We start from the raw sequence: 16299 nt of genomic DNA, 5'->3' as shown, positions 1-16299 counted from the left end.
TTCAATGGTTTTTTCCTCCATCGCCCTTTCCTTCAGCACTGGATCTTTTAGATAGCACTACTGATGTTTCATCATGAAGCAGTGGGGAAACTGATATCCATCTGTCTACTGTCTGGTTCCCAGGGAAAGTTCAGGCTCTACCCTCAGGGCTGAAATGAACGTAGTCTTGGTAGGAACTCACTGAAACAGACACTAATACAAGAGACACACCCATGGTGGTCACTGGACTCGGTATCAGCCAATTGAAGGGCTGGAGGTACAAGTTGATTGTTGACATTCCTGTGACCACATGCCACCACAGAGATGCTACAACGCAAGTACAGAGTCAAATGACCTGCTCACATTCAATGGTGGGAGAAGAAGAAAGGAAATACTCACAAAAGTTTTTTAATCATTTCTCTACTTGAGAGGAACTCTGCATGTACCAATCATTTTTTTTCAATTTCTTGCTTCTTCTAAACCTCATTTGCCATTTATTTCCAGTTGTATCACTGCAACAGTAAATTTTCAAGTAAACACACTGAGTGGTAAAAGAAAAAGAATACACTAGAACATGATAAATTATACAGATCTCTGGGCATTCGCACACAGTGAGAGCAAAGGAAGACATACTTAGGAGCAGATCACTAAGGTGCAAGAACTATATGCCTCTAATCACAAAAAAATGATACTTATCCAAATGTACATGAGGGAATGGAAACAAGAGTTTTCTTTCCTTTGTTGATGTTTTTGTGTTCTTTTATTTTGTCTTGTATGTTCCTTTGTCTGTCTGTCTTTGTGAGAGTGAGGGGGAGACAATGCAAAGATGGAACAAGGAGTGAATAAATGCAGCAGTGGTACTCACTGAACACTATGTGGAAAATGAACCCTACGATTTGTGGGTGGGGACATGAGGGAAAAGTTATGAGAGAAGAGAGGGAAGAGGTGACATTGTTTATCTGACCTATGTCACTATACCTCCGCCCCCGTACGTCACCTTTACAGTGGCAATAAAGAAATGTAAAGAAATAAACTTTGAAGCATTTATGCTATGCACAATTCTCAAATGTGCAACCTAATGTATTAAATACACTCACATTTTAGTGCAGCAGTAACAAGGATATATCTCCAAAATGTTTAATTTTCCCAAACTAAACTTTCTCCCAATTCTTGAGGAAAGGAAAAAAAATCATCTCAAATCTACCCATTTTTTAACTTTTTTATTTTTTGTTTATTCATTTTTATTAAAGAATTTATTAGCATTGATTTTTACATTATATTTCAAATGACATATTTAACAAATAAGTACTCAAGGAGGGAATCTCTATATACAATCAAATCTACCCATTTTTTGTTTTTTTTGGGGGGGGGGCCATTGGGGATCGAACCCAGGACGTTATACTTGCCAGGCAAGCGCTTTGCCACTGAGCTACATCCCAGCCCAAATTTACCTATTTTTTACATAACCAATATTGACCATTGACTTTCTACCATGATGCCATTAAAGCTATTAAACCCTAAATTAGTATGACCTGAGAAGCTGGATTTAGCAGCCTAGGCACTTATTTTTCTAACTTTATCATGGTACAGTTCAACAAATTTTTTTAGGTCCTGAAGAAAAATTTTCTTCTGTGGATTCGATTGAGGGCTTGTTTCATATCTCTGTTCCTTAGGCTGTAGATGAATGGATTCAGCATCGGGTTAACTACAGTGTAAATGACTGAGGCAACTACAATCTTTCTAGGAGATTCCATCATACCTGAACCAAGGTACACACCGATGCTTGTTCCATAAAATAAGCAAACAGCTGACAGGTGAGAGCCACAGGTGGAGAAGGCTTTGCATCTTGCACTTGAGGATGATATTTTGAGAATGGATGCTATGATTTTATAGTAAGAAAAAACAATCGCTAAGACAGGGGAAAAACCAAAGATGCCAACTGCAAAATATTTCACCATGTTCTTGGAGAAGGTGTCGGAACAGACCAGATTCACGACGTGGGAAGGGTCACAGAAGAAATTGGTGACTTCTACCTCTGGGAAGCTGGTGAACTGTAAGACAAACAGATTGTGTAGCTGGGAGTTCACAATGCTGGCAGAAAGACACGTGCAAACTAGGAACCAGCACAGGCGAGGGCTCATGAGGACTGTGTAATGTAAGGGGTGACAGATGGCCACAAAGCGGTCATAGGCCATCACAGTCAGAACCATGTCATCCATCGTTGCGAAGAGGATATAAATTGACATCTGTGTCAGACAGCCGGCATGACTGATGACCCAGCTGTGAAGCCAGATATCCACAACCAGATTTGGGACGGTGGTGGAAATGAAACAGATATCCACAGAGGACAGGGTGGACAGGACGAAGTACATGGGGGTGTGGAGGTGGGGGTCAGAGCTGATGGTCAGGATGATGAGCAGATTTCCAAATACAGTGATCAGATACATGGACAGGAAGAGCCCAAACAGGAAAGGCTGTAGATCTGGATCCTCAGAAAGACCGAGGAGATGGAATTCTGAGACGCGTGTTCCATTCTGTGGTTGTCTTGCTTGGACACCTTTTCATCAAGGGAATAAAAAGTAAAAGGAAGCTAGTTAATCAATATGATTGTGGCATGGCTCAATGGTAGAACACTTGCCTAGAATTTGTGTGGTCCTGGATTTAATTATGCTCATCTCAAATGATTGCTTAGACCAGTGGGTTTTCCATCTTGTGAATATTTTTAATATCCCATTACTCTAGCCTAAGACCAAAACTAGGATATTTAACATATGTGCACACAAAAACCACTTGTTATGCCAGTCTTAAGAATATTGATTTTTAATATTTTATATAATGTATTTTAGTCTTTTAAAATATTTCAGGATAGATTTTCTATTTATTCATGACATTTTGTGTGTGATTGAAGGTTGAATGCAAATCGGATATATCCTGGGAAAATGCTTTACCTCTTGAGCCCCATTCTCTCAGTTCCTATCTTGTTTCAGAGATAGAATCTAGCTAACATTATCTGGGTTAGCCTTGAATTCACATTGCTCTTGCCTCCACCAGTTGAAACACTGGGCTACCCAAAGTGAATCAGTGTTTTACTTCCCCAATTATATAGAATAAAATGTATGGTATTTTGAAAACATAAACACTTAATGATATTTGTTATACAGCAAGTGTTTCCATGACTCCATGACTCGTAAACTAGTAAGCACCTATGAAACTGGATTTTAAAAACAATTCTACCTGATCTTTTCACCTGCACACACATTCACCTGAGGCAAGTACTGTTATAAATGTTCATGGATATATATATATATATATATATCCATATATATATATATCGCCTACAGCTCTTTTAGATAAGAGTCATCACAACTCTTGTTGTTGTCCCTAGTACTTACCAGTTTACTTCAGCATTTGGATTTAAAACTCTCATTGAAACACATAACAGCTAACTTCAGTTAATTTAGAAGCTGAACAGAATTACTTGACTCGGGTGGAGGGGATACTATATTTTTCTTGCAAGTTAATTATTAAGATGATATTTGCAAGACAATTGTGTGTCTCTCTTTTATTATGAGAGCAAGAATCACCCCAAATTATGTGAGGGGAGGGTTTGTTGTTTGTTTTCCAATAATGGATATATACTCTATTTTACTACAAATCATCTACATGTTTCAAATAGCTTATTTTGGATTGTACTACAAAACAATTATCATTGTAATTATAAAAATCATAAAAATTGTAACCACACTGTAAAATCACACCAAGGTGTCAAATATTGTGTCACTGAATAATAAAATTTGATCTGTTTGTTTTTAACATGGTAAATGTACTAGAAGATTCCCTCATGGTCCTTTGAGAAAGAGAGGGTTGTTCATAAAAATGGTAGAGTGTACAGACAGCTCCAAAACTGTGAACTCCCCAAATCCCAGATATTTTTCTTAACAGCATGTACCACACACCAACCCACTGTGTGAACTTCCAGGAATTCCTCCACACAGAAGCATGCCTGTGAGAAAGGGTTCTCCTCCCACAGTGACAGGAAAATGAAATGAGTAGTTGAGTTTGTTGTGGGGGGGGAAAAACCAACCCTGTCTGGAAGGCCTTTTTCCTCAGAACCTCTATTCTATCCTAAATTTCACATTTAAAAGAATCTAAACGTGGCATTATTTCATTGAAATGTTGTGCTGGGATTTTTTTCATACAAAACCATCATAAGATGCCAGTTACGACCTACTCAAATATATGGCTTGAAAGAATCTATGCACCATGCAACTCAGATCTGGACTCTCAGTGATTCGAGATGCTTTTCTCTTCTTATCCTCCCCCTCCTCTGCCTTCCCCATAGTACTATCATCTATAAACACTTTGTGGGGGGGGGGAGTGCTCAGAAAACAATCTTGTGATACCCATTTTTCTGTTGTGATCTAAATGTTTATGGGAAGCAGAACTACAGTTGAAGGAAAGAGGTCAAAAAATCTTCAGTTAGGTTTCTGGGGTATCAATTACTACCATCAGCAAAAAATATCATTTTTTATGGTTGAATAGGTTTCTTGTATTGCTTTTAAATGTGTTAAAATGATCTTTAGGTAGCTGTAGAAAGGAGCTGTCATTTAACAAAGCAGTTTATGAATACATGATAGTTGTGTTGCCATTTTCAACATTCTCATCCCTCCCTCCCAGCCCACTCCTTCCCTCATGCTTCTTAATTTTGTACACTATACATTGGATTCTTGACTACATTCTACCCTTTCCTCTCCTCTTCATTTGTCTACCATATTCCCTTTGACACACACACACCCCTCTAACCCTTTCAGTACCCACTTTCTGATGTTCTATTTTGCTGAACGTTGACTTTGCCTTTCTAAGGAAAAAAACAACTTTTTAAGTTCTTATGCAGGCTGTGATTAATATCTTATTTTCTCTCTCATCTGTCTTTGCAAATGACTTATGTGTCCTGATGAAAAGGAAAGAATATTTTCTTATAGTCTGTCCAACAAGTTTAGCTCCACAGCATGGACTGATTTATTCTATGGTTTAAAGAATGAGGATCCAATATTCACTTACATCACGACATCTAAGGAAGCCTTATTCTCCATCAGTAGGGTTAATATGGACACAGGGCTGAATATAAGTTTAGAATACAGAAGACCCAAGAAGGAAGAGACACAGTTAGGACGTCAAACCAAACAGATGGCCAGAGAGGGACATGCTGGCTATTGATTATAATATGGTCTTGAATGCTCAAAGCACAAAGGTTGTAATTACCCAGATTTGATTCAGGATATCCCACTCTCTAAGGACTTTTTAACATTAATAGAGGAGGATGGAAAAGGGAAGAAACATGAATGCCCCAATAATCTTGTGAGTCAAATCAAGGCTAGAGATCTGTCCTCACAGGTGGAACTAACACTTTAAAAAAATATTTGAATTATTGTGAATATTCCTGTCCTTAGAAATCATTAGTGTAAACTATTTTTTAAAAATGTATTTTCCTTCTTAGAAATTCATGAATAAACATTTTCTAAAATAGTAAGTTTGGACCAGGAGTTTGGCCTAGTGGTAGAGTACTTGCCTAGCATGCACAAAGACCAAGGTTCTATTCCTTGGTGCCACATACATAGAAAAAGGCCGGAAGTGGCACTGTGGCTCAAGTGGTAGAGCTCTAGCCTTAAGAAAATCCAAGGACAGTGCTCAGGCCCTGAGATCAAGCCCAGGACTGGCAAAAAAAATTAAACATAGTAAGTTTATTTTGAATAAGTTGTTTTAATCATGTTTAACACTCATACTCACCCCCTACCAGTGACTCATTTCCTTCCTTCTTCCCTCCTTCCTTTTACTTCCTTCCTTCTTTTCTTCTTTCTTTCCTTCCTTCCTTCTTTCCTTCCTTCCTTCCTTCCTTCCTTCCTTCCTTTCTTCCTCTCTCTCTTTCTTTCCTGCCTTCCTTCCTTTCTTTTTTTCCTTCTTTCTTTCTCTTCATTTCTTATACTAGTCCTGAAGCATGAAATCAGAAACTGGCAGCCACCCCTGAGTTTTCTGCTCAAAACTAGTGCCACTTGAACCACTGCTCCACTTTCAGTTTGTCATGGTTACCTGGAGATAAGAGTCTCACAGGATTTCCAGCCCAGGATGGTTTTGAACTATGTTCCTCAGATCTCAGCCTCCCATAAAGCTGGATTACAGGCCCAAGCCACAGGCACCCGGTGCCTTACTGTTTCTCAAGAGCCATATTCTGTATCTGTGTCATCTGTTTGCTACTTTCACATATGAAAGAAAACAGCAAATACATGTCTTCTGGTTCCCACTTAATTCACTTAACATGATAAAATTATTAAGGCAAAGGACATAGCTAGTAAACTAATCAGGAAGCCTACAGAGTGGGAGAAGATCTTCACCAACCAAACAACGGACAAAGGCCTCATATCTAAAATATATCAACAACTCAAAAAATTGAATCACTCCAAAACTAACCTCCAAAGTAACAACCATCCCATTAAAAGATGGGCCAAAGACTTAAAGAGAGTCTTCTCTGAAGAAGAAACAAAAATGTCCTATAGACACATGAAGAAATGCTCAACATCTCTGGTCATAAAAGAAATGCAAATCAAAACAACTCTAAGATTCCACCTCACTCCAGTTAGAATGGCCAGGATCAGGAAAACAAATAATAACAGATGCTGGAGGGGATGTTTCCAGGAGAGATCACTACTACACTGTTGGTGGGAGTGCAAACTCGTTCAACCACTATGGAAAGCAGTGTGGCAGTGCCTCAAAAGGCTAAACATAGAACTCCCCTATGACCCAGCAGTTCCACTACTTGGCATTTACCCAACCATCCAGAAACAAGGACATACTAAATCCACTAGCACAACAATATTCATTGCAGCACTATTCACCATAGCAAACATATGGAACCAACCTAGATGTCCCTCAGTTGATGAGTGGATCAACAAGTTGTGGTATTTGTACACAATGGAATTCTATGCTGCTGTCAGAAAGAATGACATCGCCCCATTTGTTAGGAAATGGAAAGACTTAGAAAAAATCATATTAAGTGAAGTAAGCCAGACTTAAAGGAACTTAGGCTCAATGGTTTCCCTCATTCGTCATAATCAGTAGAAACCTTGGGATCTACTAGCAGAGATCTGCAATAGAGCAAAATCTTGATACATAAGGCCATATAATGTGAAGCTAATTGAAAGGACCTCCAGGATATTGACACAAAAGCCATATAATGAATGATTGTTGTCCTTAATGTACTATGTTGTCTCTCATCTCCTTTGCTGTCCCTTGGTTATCTTATATTGGTATAGTATCTCACTTTGTTATCTGATATATTGAATTTATTTGTATTTGGATATTTGAAATTTGATAGGGAAGGGGGGAAAACCAAGACTGGTGGGGGTTGTGGGGGGGGAGGGAAATGGGTACCAAGATATGTGAAAGGGTATCAATGTATGTGAATTAAGGCACCTCAATGTATGTGAATTAATGCACCTTCTATCTGGCAAATATCATGTAACCCTTTTACTAATTACAATAAAAAAAATTTAAAAAAAATAAAAAAATAAACTACTAAAAAAATTATTAGGGCAAAATTCAAATTAAAAAAGTATGACTTGCACCACATATTTCTGTGGCACTGGATACACTGACATGTATGACCTTCATTAAAAATATCCATTTGCAAGACTATACTTTCAGGGATCATTTCTATAGGATGTTACTAGAGAAACTCCACTGATTGTGTAGAGTATTGAAGATATGATGCCAAAGGTCCACTGGTTGAGGTCCCAGTTTCCATCTTTACATACAGAAGTTGATGGTGGAGTGGGGCCTGACATGGTGCATAAATGTGCAGAGGCAGGTGCTAACATGATTGTCTCTGGCAGTGCCATAATGAGGAGTGGAGACCCAAGATCTGTGATCAACTAATTAAGAAATGTTTTTTCAGAAGCTGCTCAGAAATGTTCTCTTGATCGATGAAACCACAAGGAATCCGGGGTTTGCCCATGGAACCCTTTATCTGCAAAATAGGAATACTGACTACCAAATCACATTTCATTTGAATGATGCTTTTCTAACAGTTCTTCATTCCAGTGATTCAAATCTATTGTGCAGAACATTAAAAGGTTAGATATTGGTCTGTATAAATACATTCTTAGTGATACAATTTAAAAATTAATGTAATGATATAATCCTGTTTTTACTGGAAGAACCGATTTTTGTAAAGAGTGAAAATATGGCTAAATTGAGGTCATGAATAGAAATGTCTTAATGCCTAAGAGAGGCATAGTATCTACTGCAAAAGACTTCTGTAATTTTATAGTGTTCATTCTTTTCTCTCTGAACTATTCTCCAAAAGCAAAGGAAGTCCTTATCTAAGTCTTCCATTTCACATTTCATTCTTTTTAGTTTAATTTCCATTGTGATTTGTTTATTCTTACTAACAAGAACTAAAAAATAAATAATTTGGATGGAAAGACATACATTGTATTTGAGATGTATATTTTTCCACTTCCAGTCTTAGAATTGATTCATTAAAAACTGGAAAATGAATGTATGAAACCCTAGGATTTTCAAGTACATGCACAGAATTTATCAATGTGAGTTTTCTTTGTCAAAACAGGTGATGCAGTGATTCCTTCCCGCTCCTAATTTTCTTATTTCACCACTGTCAGGAATTTATATTGACTGACCGTATGTAGCTGTTCAGCCTTACTGAATCGCCCAACTCTTTTACACTTATTGACATACATATGTGTTAATAGAACTGCAATAACATACAGAGTTGTGCTGAGGATTAAAAAGTTCTTTTACTTCATATTGTCGTATTTTCAGTCTGACATTACCCTTAGTGGAACCAGATGGTCAAGATTATTCTGCAGCTTGGATCTTAAACCCCAAGGATACATATTTTATTCCAAGAAAGACCAGGTAGGTGAAGAATGCCAAGACACAGTTAATCCATAAATAATTTCTATTCCCTGTTATACAAAGAATATTATGTATTAGCTACTTCATTTTTCCGAATACTCTTGCCATATAACAAATATTGCGAGACATTTTGGGACCCATAACATTAAATTTCTTATATGAATTTCAGAGTCACTATCACTAAATTACATCAAACTACTATGAACTTTGAGAAATGAGTTTAAAGAATTGTAATGATAAAACTTATGAAATAGAACTTCCTTAGGTTTTACCCTATAGAGTAAAAAATTTTCCTCAATATCAGTTTTCGTCTTGGATTAAGAAAGAGTTTGTGCATGAATTGGTAGTATCTAATCAAAGTACACAACACAAGGCACATAGAAATAACTTCAATTAAAAAATATACAGAAGGAAGATTATAATATCAGACACGACAAAGATTTGAACTTATTTGCCAGGAAAACCTGAGTTTGTCTGGCTTCTATTTTCTTTTTCTTTAAAAATAAATGTACAGTAAAACTTGAGTGACAAAATTCAGGAACAGTGCCCAGGCCCCAAGTTCAAGCTCCAGGAATAGCACACACAAAAGTCTGGAAGTCTGGAAGAGTAGGCATATTATGGAACAGGAATGAAAGAGAGAAGGAGAGAGAGAGAGAGAGAGAGAGAGAGAGAGAGAGAGAGAGAGAGAGAGAGAGAGAGAGAGAGAGAGAGAGAGAGAGAGAGAGAGAGAGAGAGAGAGAGCTCTAAGACTGTATTACTGGAGGAAGGAATAGAACAGAAAATGGGTAACCATGAAAAAGCTTTTTGTGTACCCAGGAATCAAGTCAGGTATGCATCTCATTTTCTGTTGAATTTTTTTAACTGTATTTTTTTTGTCTTGTCTTTTTTTGGCACTGGGGATCTAACCCAGGACGTTGCATTTTCTTGGCAAGCAATTTGCCACTGAGCTACATCCCATCCCTGCTATTCTTTTTCTTTATTTCTTTTTTAAAACATTTAAAACCATTTATTTTTTCAATTAGAGATTTTAGAGATAATGTTCACACCAATAAAATTCATCAATGCCACCAGTTCTTTTTTTAAAAATATTGTAATGGTGATATACTGAGGAGTTATAATTACATAAATCAGGGAATGAGTACATGTCTTTTTGAAGTGTCACCTTGTCGGGGTTTTTAGCACTCTTTGCCCTTCCTGACCAGCAGGAAGGGCAAAGAGAACACACCCCGACTAAGAGGAGGCTGAGAAAGGATAGGGCCAGCTGGCCGCCTTCACCCAGCCATCCCTTCTCCAGAGGGAAGACACAGATGCGCCAGGGAGAATGTCACCGCAGACTCCGTTAATGGGAAGATACCAGGGGCTAAAGTAAGAAGCAGGATTGTCTATTAACATAAAAGCAGGTAGGACGGGGGAGGTAGGTGTGGTCAGAGAGGGCGGTGGGGCCAATCCATGGGTTCGAGGTAGCCTTATTTTACATCACAAACCATAGCCAAACCTCCCAACCAGGAGACAGGCAGGTTGGATCTCCAAAACCAGGAAGTGAGCACTGGGCCATGAGATAGGCCTTTTACCCTTGATGTGAAGTGCCCCACATCACCTCCTCCCTCATTGTCTCCCAGTTTTCCTCTCCCTATCCCTTCCCCCATAAATTGCATAGTTCAATTTCAACAGTGTCCAGTGAATATTGTGGCTGAATTAGTTCACTCTTTGTCCCACCATTTCTGGTGAAACTGCCACTTGAGTTGCTCCCTGTGTCTGTACAGGTGACACTGATCAAGAGGCATGGCTCTCATAAACTGACACCTTGAATTGAAACCCCACTGGTACAACGATTTGTAAATATTAATAATACTGACAGGGACTGGGAGCAAGCATAGTCTAGTGGTAGAGTGCTTGCCTAGCATGCACAAAGCCAGGTTCGATTCCTCGTTGCCACATCCATAGAAAAAGCCAGAAATGGTGCTGTGGCTCAAGTGGTAGAGCCCTAGCCTTAAAAAAGCCCAAGGACAGTGCCCAGTCCCTGATTTCAAGGGCCAGGACTGGCAAAAAAAAATTAATAGTGACACCAAGACAAGATTTAATCTTTCTAGAGCCGGGAGTTTGGCCTAGTGGTTAAAGTGCTTGCCTAGCATGCATGAAGACCCGCATTCGATTCCTGGGTACCACATATATAGAAAAAAGCTGGAATTGGTGCTGAGGCTCAAGTGGTAGAGCTCTAGCCTTGAGAAAGTCCAAGGACAGTGCTCAGGCCCTGATCTCAAGCCCAGGACTGGAAAAAAAAAAAAAAGATTTAATCTTTCTATATGTGACTTCCTTCACTATTTGCCCCCTACCAGATAGATGTATGCAGTAAACATTTTATCCCATTTTCTAATTATGGGATCTCTGCCTCTTTCCATTATAATTTACCATTATTAACTATACTTAGAATTGTTTGGAAGAGGTTTATTGACGGTTGTTTCATCCTGTCTGACAAAAATTCGATGCCCTTTGGCCAACATTTCTCTAATGACCTACTCTGTAGACTGAAATAGGTGCTATTAATTTTTCTGTGATTCAATGGAAAGGCGATTTTATATTCCTCTATTAAGTGAATTCCTGCATTATTTCTTTTCTTTTCTGTGCCTGTCTTACTTCTTTTAATGTACTCTTTTAATATACTCTATTAATGTACTCCAACTGTACTCTTGTGGTAGCAGGTACAAAAGGTTCCTCTTTTGTTAACGTATGTGGTATTCCATTGGGTATCTATGGCATCTTTTCTTTGTCAGTTAGGATGTGAGTCATGATGCCAAGATGGGAGAGACCTGTGGAGGGACATAATTGGCATAAAGGACATACTTGACACATACTGTTATCATCTGTAAGTACAGTAGTGTATGACTTTCTACAAGAGCTGCACACATTGACATTCATGTCAAGAGCATGCAAGTGATCCCTTTCATCTGTACCCTACCCACAATACCAGTGCTTGTCTTTATCCTAACAAAATAGCATCCCCGTGTGGAGATAATGTGCTACATTATAGTGTGCACTGCCTAGCTATGAGTGAATTAACTAGATAGTAAGTAGGGCACTATCCAGCATTAGTGCATTACCCAATACTAGTGAATTAGTCAGACCTATTAGTGCAGTACCCATGGATTAGTGAATTTTCAGGTATATTTGTGTAGAACCCAGATATTAGTGAATTACTCAGGTAGGTTAGTGAATTACTCAGGTATATTAGTGCATTAACCAGATATTAGGGAATTACCTAAATATTAGTGAATTATTCAGATATACCTGTGCATTACACAGATGTTAATATAGTACCAAGATATTAGTGATACTGAACATTTGAGGTGCCTTTTGTCTATTGTATAATTTCAATGTATATAAATGTATATGTGTATACATATGTATACATAAATTTATATATATATTTGAGTTATTTGCCCTTAAAATATTGACATACAGCATTTATACATATTTATAGGGTATAATGGGATATTTTGACACATATTAAGCACTGTGGAATTTCAGATATAAGCCATATTCAAACATCAAATACTGATTAAGCACATTGGAATATTCAATATCCTGGGTTTCAGTGCTCAGCATTGCATATGAAAAGACTTTAAAGATACTGATTATCAATTGTTTTGAAGAACAACAAAGTGGAACAGACAGGAAGATCAAAAAATAAAATTGGTTCAAGGTGAGGAAAAGGTTAAAGTCATTTTTGTCAATATGTTGAAACAAGATTCCATGAGGAAGTCATACTGCTTTCTGTAAGTTAAATATGATCCAATTATAAATAGCTTTTTTTGTCAGTTATGGGGCTTGAACTCTGGGCCTGGGCACTATCTCTGAGCTCTTGGGCTCAAGGCTAGTGCCCTACCACTCTGAAGCCACAGTACCACTTCCTATTTTCTGATGGTTAATTCGAGGTAAGAGTTTTGTGTCAGGGCTGGCTTTGAACAGTGATCCTCAGATCTCAGTCTCCTGAATAGCTAGGATGACAGGCTTGAGCCAGATTAATAATCAGCAATTTTTATTAATTTTAATTTTTACATAAATACAATAAACAAAGTCCACTAGAAACCAAAATGCATTTGGTAATTTATGTGCCAACTACAAACATTCTGTGTAGATTGGTGCATATGCCATACACACTCTGAGACTAGAAAAAATGTAAATGCATCAATAATGTCAATTTTCACAATGTGAGAATCACATTGAATGCAAGACATTAAAATAGTTAACAACATGCAAAGAATTATGAGCAAGAAAATTTCAAGTCATCAGAGGAGATAACACATTCCCAAACTGAATATGTGAGAAAATTTCAAAAATACAGGTGTGAGACAAAACTATGGGGCTACGATGAACTGAAAAATCAACATATTATGATTTCTCTGCACGCATTTGTAGGTTCTTAGAGGCAGAAAATTCTGATTTCTCTTAAGACACAGCCCTCACAAATCTTTTAAAGTAGTTCTAACTAATGCCCTAAGGCAATTGTTTCCAAATATCAACCAGATAGAGGAAAAAGAAAGATTTACTCATTGAAGGCAAATATCTGAGTGAGATCACTAAAACACTAAGTAACTGTGGAACAGAAGCCAAGGATTTGAAGATTAAGAAATTTCCAGCTCCTGGAATCTTACAGACTTGCAGATAACACTTGGGACAATATTCTCTTTGTTTCCCTAGTGATTCAATGTGACAAAGATATTCCCTTCTAATCATCTCCTTCTGTTCATTTATGACCTAATTAATCCTGGCTTCAATGGCAAATCCCACTTTCACATTGCATCATGGAAAACTACTTCCGGGCTTAGGGTGGTTTTTTTTTCCCCCATGTACCATGGCTTTTCCCTTGATGACACAGGGAGAAACTCTTAATCTCTGTCTCAAGGAGTTCCCTGGTGGTTTGCCTGGCTGGTACTGGAAACTTATTTAAAGTATCTAAGGCCTCTGGGGATTCTTCAAGTCTGAGGGCATTAAATTCAATAAATTGTTCTGTCCTCATTAGTCTGCAAGCCAACCTGCTCCCTTAGGGTAGAAGACGAAACTTTGTGAGTTTCATCTCCTGAAAGATAATTTTGGTGAAAGGCAAATGTTGACTTGCTAATGATTTTGTTCCCATTATCTGTTACATTGAGGGATTTGAACTTAGCTGGACAATTCATTTCCCCTGAGACATAGAGCTCTTGTCCTTTAAAAGAGAGAGATGGCATTTATGTTAGGTTGAGGAAAGAGAGAGAGAGAGAGAGAGAGAGAGAGAGAGAGAGAGAGAGAGAGAGAGAGAGTCAGACAGACAGACAGACAGACAGACAGACACAGAGACAGAGATCGAGACTAAGACAGAGACAGCAATGTGCAAATCAAAGTATCATGATATAAACTTCCCCCAAACAATGAGGTCATATCCAGATGAAAGTGTAGGATTGTGAGGTTCATTTTTAATGAATGCCATGGTGACTCCAGAAATTATTTTTATTTTATTTAGTTATGCTGTGTACAAGCAATGGAATAATGATTTTAAAAAGACAAGACACAACTGGTAGTGTAAGGTTCTTAAAGAGTAAGACAGGACGGAATCAAAAGCTAAGATAGGCCAGACACGGTGGTTCATGCCTGTAATCCTAGCTACTCAGGAAGCTTATATCTGAGGATCAAGGTTCAAAGCCAGCCCAGACACAAAAGGGCTTGAAACTCTTATCTCCAATTCACCTCTAGAAAATGGGAAGAGGGGCTTGGTTCAAAGGTAGGGTGGTAGCCTTGAGATGAAGAGCTCAGGGACAGCGCCCAGGCTGAGTTCAAGCCACCAAAAAAAAAAAAAAAAAAAAAAAAGCTAAGATGGTTTGCAATGTCAACCACTCAAAATAAAATTAAACGTAGCCAGGTACCATTGGTTCATGCCTATAATCCTAGCTACCCAAGGGGTTTTGATCTGAGGATCTAAAATTTGAAGCCAACCGAAGCAGGAAAGTCCATGAAAGTCTTGTCTCCAGTTGACTACCAGAAAGCTGCAAGTTAAGCTATGGCTCACAGTGGTAGAGCACCATTCCTGAGTGAAAAAGCTGAGACAGGATGGGTGAGAATGTGGAAATTGATTGAGATGAATTGGATTCATAAACTGCATTGCTAAATGATAACTTTTGTACATCTTTAAAAAATAATAGAAAAATACATGAAGCAAAACAAGAAAAGCTAATGGAAAGCATTCAAACTCTGAATGCAAGTACATACACACACCAAGAAAAAATAGACATGTATATACATATACATACATGCATACTAGACATGAACATGTATACATGCATGCAGATATGTATGCTATATATGCATATGCGCACAGGCATATATATCATAGATACATGTATATATACATATATGTGTACTGCATAAGCACATCTATGAAAGTACAGTTGGTATATTTTGAAGGAATATTAGATTCCACTGAGAACTCTTCCAAATCTTTCTTTTGTGATGTGCTGGTTCCAGAGCTTGAACTCAGGGTCTGGGCTCTGTCCCTTAGCTTTCTCACTTAAGACTAGAGCTCTGCTACTAGAGCCACAGCTTCACTTCCAAGTTCTTGATGATGAATTGGAGATAAAGTCTCACAGACATTCCAGCTCAGGGCTGGCTTAGAACTGTGATCCTCAGATCTGAGACTTCTAAGTGGCTAGGATTACACTTGTAAGCAAATATCACCTGGATGACAGATTTTTTTATATTATTAACTATTGTCTGAACTTCCTTATGTTAAAGGTGGTACCAACTCACTTTCTTGTATTCCTTCTTCTTCCTCAGGTATTTGTGGAAAGCAGCATCTCTCTTCAATGACTATCACTGGAGCTTTCGCCTCAGCGTGAATTATCTTTTAGGAAGCCTCTTTGGGTTTTCTTGCAAATACTGACAGCAAAGAATTACATACAGGCTGAGGGGCATGTTTTAAAATGGCTGTGTTTTCTAAGCTTGCCTTCTCAGTTCTCCTCGTTAAGCCAATTGTCCAATTTGTTTTCCACTCTCCCCTTCCCTTAGGGCACAAACATAGTAGGTGAAATCTTCAGTTTAATTTCAGAGTTTAATTTTGTATCATGGGGACAGTGGCTGAGGGAGATACTCTCTCCCCCCTCCTCCTTTGTTTTGTTTAGAAGGTCATAAATTGCCCTCTAAGGAAAAGGTAATTTCCAAAATGATCACATACAGGAAATCTTTGGAGGAAGAAATCTTTTCATATCCACAAGGTTAAGGAAAGAAATGAATTTTCCTTTTTATTTTTCAGGATATTTTATTTGTAAAGTCAATGAGAAGGGGTATCAGTGTTCAAGAAGTGATATACCCACCACCTGACGAATGTAACTGTAACATCTCTATACATCACCCTGACAATAA

General features: G+C 38.1%; 1 protein-coding gene and 1 pseudogene across 1 annotated transcript; one reads left to right on the top strand and one right to left on the bottom strand.

Moving 5' to 3' along the window:
- Positions 1–1358: 1358 nt before the first annotated feature.
- On the bottom strand, positions 1359–2426 carry LOC150068908 (olfactory receptor 7E24-like). The gene has a single exon (XM_090330212.1). The coding sequence runs from the start codon at positions 2424–2426 to the stop codon at positions 1584–1586; it is 843 nt and encodes a 280-aa protein (XP_090186338.1). The 3' UTR covers positions 1359–1583.
- A 5235-nt stretch (positions 2427–7661) lies between these two features.
- LOC150068907 (small nucleolar RNA U3) lies at positions 7662–7814 on the top strand (annotated as a pseudogene).
- The last annotated feature ends 8485 nt before the right edge of the window (positions 7815–16299 follow it).

The sequence above is a fragment of the Megascapheus bottae genome, chromosome 1 (genome assembly GCF_031878675.1).
Source record: "Megascapheus bottae isolate mThoBot1 chromosome 1, mThoBot2.hap1, whole genome shotgun sequence".
Lineage (NCBI taxonomy): Eukaryota > Metazoa > Chordata > Mammalia > Rodentia > Geomyidae > Megascapheus > Megascapheus bottae.
Note: the sequence above shows the minus strand (reverse complement) of the source record. Positions and strands in the feature narration are given on the sequence as shown.

Coding starts and splice junctions, on each gene's coding strand:
- LOC150068908 (XM_090330212.1), bottom strand. CDS start 2,426: ATGTATCTGATCACTGTATTTGGAAATCTGCTCATCATCCTGACCATC.